Genomic DNA, 11,662 nt, shown 5'->3' on the forward strand with positions numbered 1-11,662 from the left:
GTGTAGTGTCCTTTCTTGCTGTCCATTGTGGCATGTTGGAGACAAAGTTCATATGCAGAAACATTGATTTATTTGCCCTTCAAAGCCATGATTCAAATTCTACCCATAGTGCATTGTGGGCAGGAGAGGGCAGGTTGTGGCCAGCTCGTCAGGCAATGCTCTGCTGTCACCAGTAGGATGCTTCTCTAGCTAAGCAACTTTGCAAATACCATATTTTTTTCCTTTTTTTTTTATTTTTTTCTTACAGCTTCAGAAAGCATCATCTCTGTTCCCACCATCATGGAGGACGATGACCAAGAGGTGGATTCTGCTGATGAATCAGTTTCCAATGACATGATTGCTGCTACAGATGAGCCTTCCAAAATGTCTTCTGCGACGGGCCGGAGGATACGGCGGTTCAAGCAAGAGTGGCTTAAAAAGTTTTGGTTTCTGCGGTACTCCCCGACATTGAATGAAATGTGGTGCCACGTCTGTAGGCAGTACACAGTGCAATCCTCTCGGACTTCAGCCTTTATCATTGGCTCAAAGCAGTTCAAGATACACACGATAAAGCTTCACAGCCAGAGCAACCTCCACAAGAAGTGCCTGCAGCTTTATAAGCTCAGGATGCACCCAGAGAAGACAGAAGAGATGTGCCGAAATATGACCCTGCTCTTCAATACAGCCTACCACTTGGCCCTGGAGGGCAGGCCCTACTACGACTTTCGGCCTCTGGCAGAACTACTGAGAAAGTGTGAACTCAAGGTGGTGGATCAATACATGAATGAGGGAGACTGCCAAATCTTAATCCACCATATCGCCCGGGCTCTTCGGGAGGACCTGGTTGAACGCATCCGACAGTCTCCCTTCCTCAGCATCATTCTGGACGGGCAGAGCGACGACTTGCTTGCAGACACGGTTGCAGTTTATGTGCAGTACACGAGCAGTGATGGGCCTCCGGCAACCGAATTCCTGTCTCTTCAGGAACTCGGCTTTTCTACAACTGACAGTTATCTCCAAGCATTAGACAGGGCTTTTTCCAGCCTGGGAATACGATTGCAGGATGAGAAACCAACTATTGGCTTGGGAGTCGATGGTGCTAACATTACTGCCAGCCTGAGAGCCAACTTGTTCATGACAATCAGAAAGACCTTGCCCTGGCTTCTCTGCCTGCCCTTTATGGTGCACAGGCCCCACTTGGAAATTTTGGATGCAATCAGTGGGAAGGAACTACCGTGCCTGGAGGAGCTAGAAAACAATTTGAAGCAACTCCTCAGTTTCTATCGTTACTCTCCCCGACTCATGTGCGAGTTGAGGGTCACTGCTGCCACTCTGTGCGAGGAGACCGAATTCTTGGGGGACATTCGAGCAGTGAAGTGGATCATTGGGGAGCAGAATGTGCTCAACGCTCTAATCAAGGATTACCTTGAGGTTGTGGCCCATCTCAAAGACGTCAGTGGCCAGACCCAAAGGGCGGACGCTTCTGCCATTGCCTTGGCCCTCCTGCAGTTCCTGATGGACTACCAGTCAATTAAACTCATCTACTTCCTGCTGGATGTGATTGCTGTGCTTTCACGCCTCGCCTACATCTTCCAGGGGGAGTACCTTCTTGTGTCGCAGGTGGACGATAAAATAGAGGAGGCCATCCAGGAGATCAGCCGGCTAGCAGACTCGCCCGGGGAGTACTTGCAGGAGTTTGAGGAAAACTTCCGTGAAAGCTTTAATGGCATTGCTGTGAAAAACCTACGGGTGGCTGAAGCCAAATTCCAGTCGATCAGAGAAAAGATCTGCCAGAAGACCCAGGTGATCCTAGCCCAAAGGTTCGATTCCCGTAGCCGGACATTTGTGAAGGCCTGTCAGGTATTTGACCTTGCAGCTTGGCCCAGAAGCACTGATGAGCTCATGAGCTATGGGAAGGAGGATATGGTACAAATATTTGAACACCTGGAGACGGTCCCATCATTTTCTAGAGAGGTTTGCAGAGAGGGGATGGACACCCGAGGGAGTCTGCTGATGGAGTGGCGAGAACTCAAGGTGGATTATTATACCAAAAACGGTTTTAAAGACTTGCTCAGTCACATTTGTAAATACAAACAGAGATTCCCCCTCTTAAATAAAATAGTTCAGATCCTCAAAGTCCTTCCCACCTCATCGGCCTGCTGCGAGAAGGGGCGCAACGCCCTGCAGAGAGTGCGCAAAAACAACCGCTCTCGGCTCACGCTGGAGCAGCTCAGTGATCTTTTGACGATTGCTGTTAACGGGCCGCCCATTGCCAACTTCGATTGCAAAAGGGCGCTAGATAGTTGGTTCGAGGAGAAGTCGGGCAATAGTTACGCGCTGTCAGCTGAAATGCTGAGCAGGATGTCGTCTCTTGATCAGAAGCCGATGTTGCAGAGTATGGACCATGGCTCTGAGTTTTATCCCGATATTTAGGAAGGAATGCCTCAGATCAGAAAGCTGTTGAATAATTTTTTTAATCTATACTCTAAACTTTGATATATTATATAAAATATATATATATTATATATATTAAGGAAAAACCCACACTGAAAATTTAAAAGTTAAGACGATGTGCGTCTGATAGAAGCTAAGCAGAATTTTAAAGATTGAGACAATGTTTAGACATTTACTGGTGTCTCCAACCATGGCAGCTGCAGTGTAGGTGGCAACATTTCATTCTTTAGAAGCATGTGCTGGGGCCATACTCTACATGTTCAAACCTAATGTTCTATAAGCTAGACGACGGGTCTTTGTCAGCCTCATCCTCCCGACGGTTTCCTTTGTATGTGTGTTGGCGGTTTGTTGGGTTGTTTTTTGTGTTGTTTTGTTTTGGGGTTGGTTGGTTGTTTTTTTTCCCCTTGGTTTTAATCTCTGCCTCTCTTTCCGTTGTTCAGTCCAGTTATTGAGCCATTTGAGCCTTTTGTTGACAACCGTCAGATTTCTGATTTCCGACAGAGCATCCCGTGCGTTTATGTTGCCCCCGGCTCTCCAGCTCCACCCAGTTCTCTTCGCTCAAGTGGGAGCTTTCTTCACTCACAGAGATTACTGGCAGGAGGGAAAGGCTGGGGGAGTGATTTTGGGTTTTTCTTCTGATTTAGAAACAAATGCCTCCACTAAACTGTGATGCCCCTTTCTCAGTTCTCCCTACTTTTGGGCTGTAGAGTAATACTTGGCTTTCAGCTCCTTTTACGATAACCGTAGTACCAGTCTATCATACATATATTATAACATGATGTCATGTGCAGACTATAAAATAGCAAAATAGAGAAGGCAGGGGGAAATTTTTGCATTTATATTTTTATATTGTAGGAGATAAAAATATATATATATACAACTATTCATTCAAAACCAGGGCTGCTGTGGAAGCTAGACAGCCAATGAGTCAAGAGCCATCTCTGGGTGGAGATTCAAAGGCTTAAAAAATTATATTCTAATTTACATTATTTATACTATGTCTTTATAATCCTAGATTGTTGTGGGTTTTTTGTTTTGTTTTGTTTTGTTTTGTTTGGGATGACTGAAAGAAAAACCTGCTGCAGTTTGGTGGCAGGAGCTATCAATGCAAGATTATCTTGGATTATATTCATGTGATGATGTCGTACAAAGGTTCACGTATTCTCTTGTGACCAAGGTAACATGTTCCACAGCACAGCAGACTGGTGACAGCAGGAAGAAGGGATGCTCTGCTTCTTCCTGCAAAATATTTCTTCCTTTCTTGAAGGGATGCGGAGTCCAGCTGAAATGCAAATGGGGGACTTGCACCTTCCATCACAAAGAGGATGTTCTGTGGGCTTGGGGTTCTTCTTTGTTTTATTCTTTTAAAGTAAACAAGCTCCAGGCATTCACACAATATCACTTCAGGTTAGAAAAGCAAAAAAAAAAAAAAAACCAAAAAAAAAAAAACCCCACAAATAAAAAAGGTGCAAAAACTCCACAGATGCTAGTGCCTTGCCCCGCTGATGTGGCATGGACAGCACCAACCTGACCAGACCATCATGGGAGTGAGAACCTGTTGTCCAGAAGGCGTCCGAGTCGACATGTTCTCACTTCCCAGAGGGACGAGCTTTGTGCCAAGCTGTGTTGTTTGGAAACATGATGGTGGTATCAGCAACACTGAACCTTTCCTTTCTCCTGTTACCCCCCTGCCCTTGGTCTTGGTGCTAAGATATCTCTAGAACCGTTGCTGCTAGTTGATAGCTTTTCATTTATATAAATATATATATATATAATATTATTTTATTTTTTAAACTTTTTTGTTTGTTTTCAATGGAGATGTAGCATGTTTGGAACTGATCTCTCTCGGAGTCACTTTCACTGCCAGGGTTCACGCACTGTCTTCCCCGGGAAAACACGCACTTCTACCTAGGTCTCACTCACCTCCTGCTAACCCCTTTGCCCTCAGCAGAACTACACAGCCAGCACCAGGCAGAGGCATGCAGCCAAGCCGCTACGTACTGGCTCAGCTTCCAGACCCCACAGTTCCAGCTAGACCGGTGTTGGTCAGAGTTTTGGAAGTGTTTCCCCTCTGTCCCTATGGGACTGAGGAGGGACTGAGCCCACCCGAAGCACGAGCAGTGGCCAGTCCTTGCGTCCTGACTCTGCCCCCGTTGCTGTACAATGGGGCTCTTCGGCCAGATGGTCCGAGGGGAGTAGAGTGGACCCCGCGAATGTAGCGGCGAGGGCTGGGCAGGTGGCGTACCCTCCGTAGCACTTACTCCCTGTCCCCTCTGCCTTACCTCAGATGGCGTGTGCAGCCTGCAGGCTGGCTCGGGCAGGAGGGGGCACCTGCGCCGGGGCCACCCGCCTGCCGCCGAGCCGCTGGCGGGGGTGCAGGTGCCACGGAAACGTCGCGAGCTAGGTCAGGGCATCGCGCCGCCGCAGTGCAGGGGCATCGATATGCAACACCTAGCAAGCAAAAAAATGGCTTGCTTCGCATTTTTTCCTCTCTTTCCCAATAAATGATGTGATCGAATTGTCCTATTCATCTAGAGGAGTAAAAATTAAACTGGAAACCCTCCGCCAGCTGTGCAGACTCGGGTGGTTGTTTGCCTGACTGTAAAATAGGGATCTCTCCACACGAGGTGCTTGTAGCCCTCCAGGCCTGGCGAAGCAGCTCTGCTCAGGGTGCTGCCACAAAGCCCACAGAGCTGCTCCCTGCCGGGGAGGTGGCAGGCTCCCTCCTTAGTTAAAATTTGAAGAGATGTAAAAAGATAAAAAAGATAGAAGAATTGCTGCTCCGTTAGTCTCTGACCTGGAGATGGGCAAGGTGAACATAGATGTTGGAGACAAGAAGTGAATTGACGCACCAGAGGGGAATGGGCAGGTGGAAGAGAGTCTTCCTTGTTGAGAGTGCACACGGCCGCAGAAGCAAAAGTAACAAAGATATTTGATGCAAGCTGCTGTAGCTGTTGGAGAGGCTGTAAAGACAGTTTCCCTCCTCCCCTTTTTTTTTGTTTTCTCTTTCCTTTGCTCAACTCCATAGCTGTTTGTGGGGGCAAAACCAATCACCTGCCTCTCTGTTTGCAGCAGTGAAAGCTCCTCGGCACGTGGCTCTGTCACAGAGGCCCGTCAAAGTGCCTGGCCTATGTGGAGGGAAGGGACACTTGCGGACAGTCTCCAGACACCTTTGCAGACAGGAGCGCTCCTCCAGGGCTTGTGCTGAGCCGCCTGAGAGGCCTGTTTACAACTCCTGCTCTGAGCCTCTTTACTTTTGCCACTGGGGAGAAAATGGTGCCTTGCCTTGTTGGCGAGGTAAGAGCTGCCAGAGGCTTGTTCAGAAATGATTCCTCTAATTTGTCCCTCTTTTCCTTTGGTTTGTTTGCAAATCCCGCTCTCATCAGTGACATCTTTCACCGGCTGCTCTTATTCCTGATGGCAGAGCGAAACGTGCAGCGAGTGGTGTTTTTTCTCCAGGCAGTCAGCTGGCAAAGGGAAAGCACTTGTTTCTTTTGCAAATAACTTTGCGTGCACCTGTGAGCGGTGTTGGTAGGAAGCATGATTCCCTGCCATGGGATGTTGCAGATAGCCGTGATGGGAAAGGTCAGAGACCCCTTGTATTGGTGATGGGGGGAAACGAGCGCTTGGTGGAGCAGCCAGCCTGGCCCAACCCAGCTCCCCCAACACAAACAATTCCCCATCACTCCCATGTCAGAAAATAAACTTGGCCTTTGTCCTAGACAAACGCAGGTGCTTTGCAAGCTTTCCCTCTAGGTTTACCCACCTATCTCAGATCTGTAGCTGTTACTCCCATGGATAGTCTGTGGATGGAAACGTGACTGCCAGCATGAGCAAGATAGGGAGGAGGGAGGAATACCAATGCAAAGTGCCCCTGGCTTCCCAGTGCCCCGCCTGCCCAGCCTTTCCCTGGAGCACATGTGTTTCTGTGCCCTGTTTGCAAATCCCAGGGCCCAGCCGGGCAGCAGCGAGGCCGGGGGGCAGTGGCAGGCATGGGGAGGGCTCGGCGTGGTGCAGAGGGAGGCCTCCTTGGCTCAGAGATCATCATACGTCTGGTTTAATTGATGTGTTTCCTGCTGCGCTGAGCGAGCGAGAGGAGGTTGTTTTGAATGTGTTGCTCACAGCATCTTGAACTGCTTCAGCTGCAAAGAGAGAATGATTTAGTTTTTCTCAAATGAGCTCTTTATTCTCTCCTTCCCCCTGTGTCTTAGCTATGGCATCTGACTGTGAATAATGCACACTTCTCCAGACCCTTGGGTTTGTATTTCTACCCCGTGGGCTTTTTGGTTGCCAGTTTCCCCTCCCCACTGTTTGCTCAGGCTCCTTGCCTCTTTTACCCTGCTGCAAAGCAGAAATCCGTGAAGCACATACAGACATGTCCTTCTGCAGGGCTCACCAGTGGCCGCAGGGGTCCAGGCCCTCCAGCCACAGGAGCAAACTGAGCAGGGATAATTCTCGCAAGAGACCAAAGCTCTTCCCATACCAGCAAAAGCACGCGGGAGCCACGGGGGGTTGCAAGGGGACGAGGTGGGCAGGGTCTCGGTGTGTCGTCTGCCTTGGGTCTCGAGCTGACCACGGCGATATCCCCCATGCTGGTTGCACTTTTGCTGATACAACTCCTCAGATGTGATTCAGGCTCAGTCCATCTCTTTCTCACAGCACAAACTCAACCAGGTGGCCCGCGGGGTCTTCAGGGTCCCCTTTCTTTCTTATCTTGTGAGGATTGCTGTTTGACCAGTGGGTAAGACAACCTAGACAGCCAGCTTGCAAATAAGCAGCAACAGCCTCTGCTTTTGCAGATTCCCCTCTCAGCCCTGTCAAAAGAGGTCTTAAAAGCAGAGAAATGGTACGTTGCTCCCCCAGCCATTGTATTCAATGCAGTAATGCCTATGCAATTCCTGTCTCCCTTGGAGACACGTATGATGTGTGTGCATGTAAGCTAGTGTATGTATACAGTACATATGCATATGGTCTATATATTGTATATACGCACATCCCAGTACATATACACACAGTACAAAAGATTAAAATCACATGCTTATATATCTATAAATAAAATCCTATATATTTATATATTTCTATGTTTTCGATAGATATAAAGATATAATATAGAGATAGACTCAACCACCCTTGTGTAAGGCTGGCCCTGTGTTCTGGCACAAGGCACGTAACACTGAAGACTTAGGACTTTGGGATAGTTTTAGCCATACACTGAGGCCTACATTTACATCTATAGCACTCTACGGAGAGGGGCTTTGCTGTGGTTAGGGCAAGGGATTTCCTTGCTGGCATGTTAACCAAGTGCTAAATAAGGTTTGTGTAATAGGGGAATGTCTTGGTGGGGGAAAATGCTCGAGTGTCCTTGTCTTCTCCCGAGTAAGCCTCTGGCTGAGGTCCTGTGTGTTCACACTTGGACAGATACATATCCCACCCTCATATGCACTTTTCTCTCTCTGCACGGATGCGGTTGGCAACTGTGGGTACTGGTGCCGTGAAAACGTGGCTCTCTCCTGTTCCACCCGGCATTCCTTGGCAGTCACTGGCATGCTGCCAGGCAGACCCTGCGCCAGCAGGCGCTCGCGCAGCACCCAGCGAGAGCGTGGGTCCGCTCACAGGCATCGGTCAGCAACACAGCCGTGGTGCTGGGATAAAGGCAGCAGGAGAGCTAAGGTGTTACTGAGTGGAGGGAGGGTCGCTGCCGTGCAGTCAGAGGTGGCAGGGATGGTGTACTGAGCTGTAGCAGCATGAATGAGAAGGGACCGCGAATTCGGAGCAGTAAGAATGGGAGCGTGCTAGCCCCATTGGGGAGGCACGTGCAGCTCTGTCGGGTCCGGCTGGCCGCTGCTGTGCTGCAGGAGCTGCTCCGCTCCCTCAGATCTCACAGCTGCTCCTCGGCCGGTGAGCAGCCTGCCTGGCCGGGGGCCCGGGTGGTTTTTCTGGAGGAAAGGGAACAATGTGATTGCATGGAAGACGTGGTCAGTGGCACATGTGTGCCTTTGGGCCCCAACACACGGCCCAAAGACACATGGTGCACCCCACGGTGCTGACCTTGCCAGACTGAAGCACCAAAGGGTGCAACCCTCTTGCCCTGCCCGTGCAGAGAGACACCTGTTTTCGCATGACAGGCATTTCTGTGCCAGGACTGGGGGTGGATCCAGGCAATGGATCAGCCTTCCAAGTGTCTGCTGATGCCTGCAGGATGGACAGCCGCCTCATCCCTCCATCCCTCCCTTCAAACAGCCGCTCGTAGGACACTGACCCCACTGCAGGGTGAAGCCCTTGCCTGGCACCTGGGGGGACCCGAGAGCTGCCTCTGGCCGGGCTGGCAGCAGGTGGTGGGTCACCGTGCTGCTTCCCCATGAAGGTTGAAGGGGAGGCATGGAGGTTTGGCTTTGCAGCTCCACGCTGGGCCTGGCAACCACTGCACTCCTCGCCGTTTGTTTTAATTGTTGGCTTTGGTTGGGAGGAAGGTGAGTTGTAATTCCGACAGCCGAATGACTCTGGTCGAATTACACTGGTATTGCATGAGCAGATGCTGTGCAAGCTCCCCCCAGGCACTGTCACACACCTCAGCGCCCTCTCCCAGGCCTCTCTCCTCCACACAACTGGTAATCCACCTCAGCCGCAACCCACCCGCTGGTGGCTCCCCGCTCCGCCGCAGCCGCGGGGAGCTCCCCAACATGTGTTCCTCATGAACCTCAGAGACGGTTTCCTCACTCCCAGCCCCCTCCTTCGGATGCCACTGACACTCGCGTAGGCTCAGCCCACGGCCCTGCCGCCCACCCGCCCGTGCTGGCGGTGGTGCCGCCCGGCGAGGGGCTCCCATGCACTGCACCTCATGTCAAATAAGCTCACTGGGCTATGTGGGGGAACCATGTCTCATATGCTGTAATGTCCCGAATGCTATAGGAGGGCTACAGAGTTTTCTGCCAGTCATGGCATCCTCATAGACTCACCCGACTGTTGGCAAAAATGCATTTCTACTTCCAGAAAACAAGAGGTTTTGTCTCAAACCTCTCCATATCCACATCCAAGCACAGCCCTGCTGAACTGTTTCAAGCAATCTCTCACCCACCCACCCACCACACACACACCCACACAAAATGAGAGAAAAATATCTAGGCGTCTATTACTACATATGTATTAATATGTTAATATCACTCTTTTGGAGAACATTAAAATGTTATTACTTTACAGACTATGCTTTATAGTACCTGTGTGAAAGGACCTAGGACACTGGATACGAATAGAGCTATGTTGATATATCATAGTATGTACACGAGAACCTTCCTTTTGTCATATTATCCTTGTAATGTAAAATGATTGGTAATAAAAAAACATTTAAATTTATCAAGTTGGGTTGCTAATTCTTTACACTGTTCTTGGAGGTTAATGTCATTTTCCCAGAGCAAGGACATCTAAGCTGATGCACTCCCTCTTCCCCAGCCCACTACTGTAAGGAGCGAGTCCAGTGCTAATTTATCCAGAAGGGTCAGTTGGAGCCCCCGAGGTGCTGGTAGCTCTCCCTCCTGGGTGACTCACTCCCTCATGTGCTGGGTGTAACTGCAGCCCCTCAACACCCTCACCTCTGTGAGCAGGTCCAGCATGTCCTGTGATGGAGCTGCATCATGTCACCATGGGCTGGGTTATACTGGTGCTGTGCCGAGGCTGCAGTGGCGCAGAGCAGGAGCTGCTGCCTCCCAGCAGCCTGCAGCTGCCCTGGGTCAGCACCAGCGTGGGTGCGTCAGCACGTGCCGCGGTCGGGTAGGGGTGCGGAGTGGGTGCCCTTGGAGCCTCTGCGCTCCCTCTCTAGTTGGGTACAGTGGTGGTAGCGTTGGCTTCGCTGCGGTGGGCTGTGCTTTTAACGTACATTGACAAAACCTTGCGTGTGCGCCTGGTTTGGTTTGAAGGATGGAGTCTTTTCCTGAGCTCTACGTGCTCCAAAGCCAGAGGAAGCTGCCCTTAAAAGAAAGGGCTGGTTTAACTTTGGATTCTTCTTTGACATGAAAGTTTTTGAGGCTGGGTCCATGGTGGATTAACTGAAGGTGCAACTTTTAAAACAGTTCAATGAAATAAGATTCATTTTTTATGTGGAGGTTCTTACATCTGCTAAATCAGCGTGGGCGAGCGAGCCAACTTCTGAAACAAGTACAAGTGTCCATGGATTAGCACTGGGCTGTGAGTTGTGTTTTCTGACCAAACAGCTGTCAAAGCTGAAAACATTGCCTCCTTGGGCTCAGCCTGGCTGCTGCTGGAGATATGCCCCACAGCGAAGGCACAGCAGGGACTATGGGCCGTCCTTCCTTTGCTGCAGTTCAGGTTTGCACGGCAGTGCAAGCAGGAAGGATGTTGCAAAGGTTTAGGCCAACCCTGCTACAGGGTGCCAACCGCAGCTAGAGAGAAACATAGGCAGAAAAAAAAAATTTCCAGCTCAAACAGTTGCTCGCTCAGCTGTAAATATGTCTGTGTGTCAGTGGGGGGAACCAGAAAACACAGGAGGAAGCTGTGCAGCCGACTGTATGGATCCTGTATGTGGCACTGCGTACTGCGAGTGTTGATATGGATAGTATTGCTGAGCTTCAGTACGTAGAGGTGAAAGCTCTCATAAACAGGACTGGCTCTTTAATTTAACTGGGTCTGGAGGGATCTTAGTTTTCCAGCTGATCCTGGGTATGGATACCTGGGAATCCATAGTAGATAAGCCAGTGTTACATGAAGTGGGCAAGCAATTTAGCCCTCTAGCAAACGTTTAATGCCATGGATGCATATGGTATAAAAAGGTTTTTGCTCTCCCTTTTGAGGCTCCACTGTCATATGGATGCTCATAGTCTTGGACTTTAACCTGATGCCCAGCTGTGTCCCACTGGTGGCTGTTCTGGTTGCAAGGTGCCAGTGCTACACAGCTTGCTGGTCGTCCTGAAGGAAAGGAAATTTGAGTGGAAATTCTGGTCTTGAGGGAGATTTGGGCTTACAGGACTCTGGGCGCGGGGGAAGCATGCGTGTGGACACGTCAGTCCCCGTGGGTGATAGGCTATGCAGAAGCTTTGATTTCAGAGTGAATGCCCCACAATTTTAACTAGGGACAGTAGCCACAGGGGCTGGAAGTGAGAGGCAATTTCCAGACTCAGAAGTGAAAATAGCCGAAAATTAGTGATCCAGTAGAAAAGGTTGCTTTTAGTGACTTCCTCGAAGTCATTGAGCAGTCCAAGTATTACAAACAATCTGCCAT

General features: G+C 49.9%; 1 protein-coding gene across 1 annotated transcript in view; it reads left to right on the forward strand.

Moving 5' to 3' along the window:
• PRDM11 (PR/SET domain 11) overlaps positions 1-2,497 on the forward strand; it is a 43,685-nt gene extending 41,188 nt beyond the window's left edge. Inside the window, exon 8 of the mRNA XM_050897148.1 lies at positions 248-2,497. Coding sequence (XP_050753105.1) covers positions 248-2,412 — 2,165 coding nt within the window. The 3' untranslated portion in view covers positions 2,413-2,497. The remainder of the gene's footprint in view (positions 1-247) is intronic.
• The last annotated feature ends 9,165 nt before the right edge of the window (positions 2,498-11,662 follow it).

This window comes from Gymnogyps californianus, chromosome 5 (genome assembly GCF_018139145.2).
Source record: "Gymnogyps californianus isolate 813 chromosome 5, ASM1813914v2, whole genome shotgun sequence".
Classification (NCBI taxonomy): Eukaryota; Metazoa; Chordata; class Aves; order Accipitriformes; family Cathartidae; genus Gymnogyps; species Gymnogyps californianus.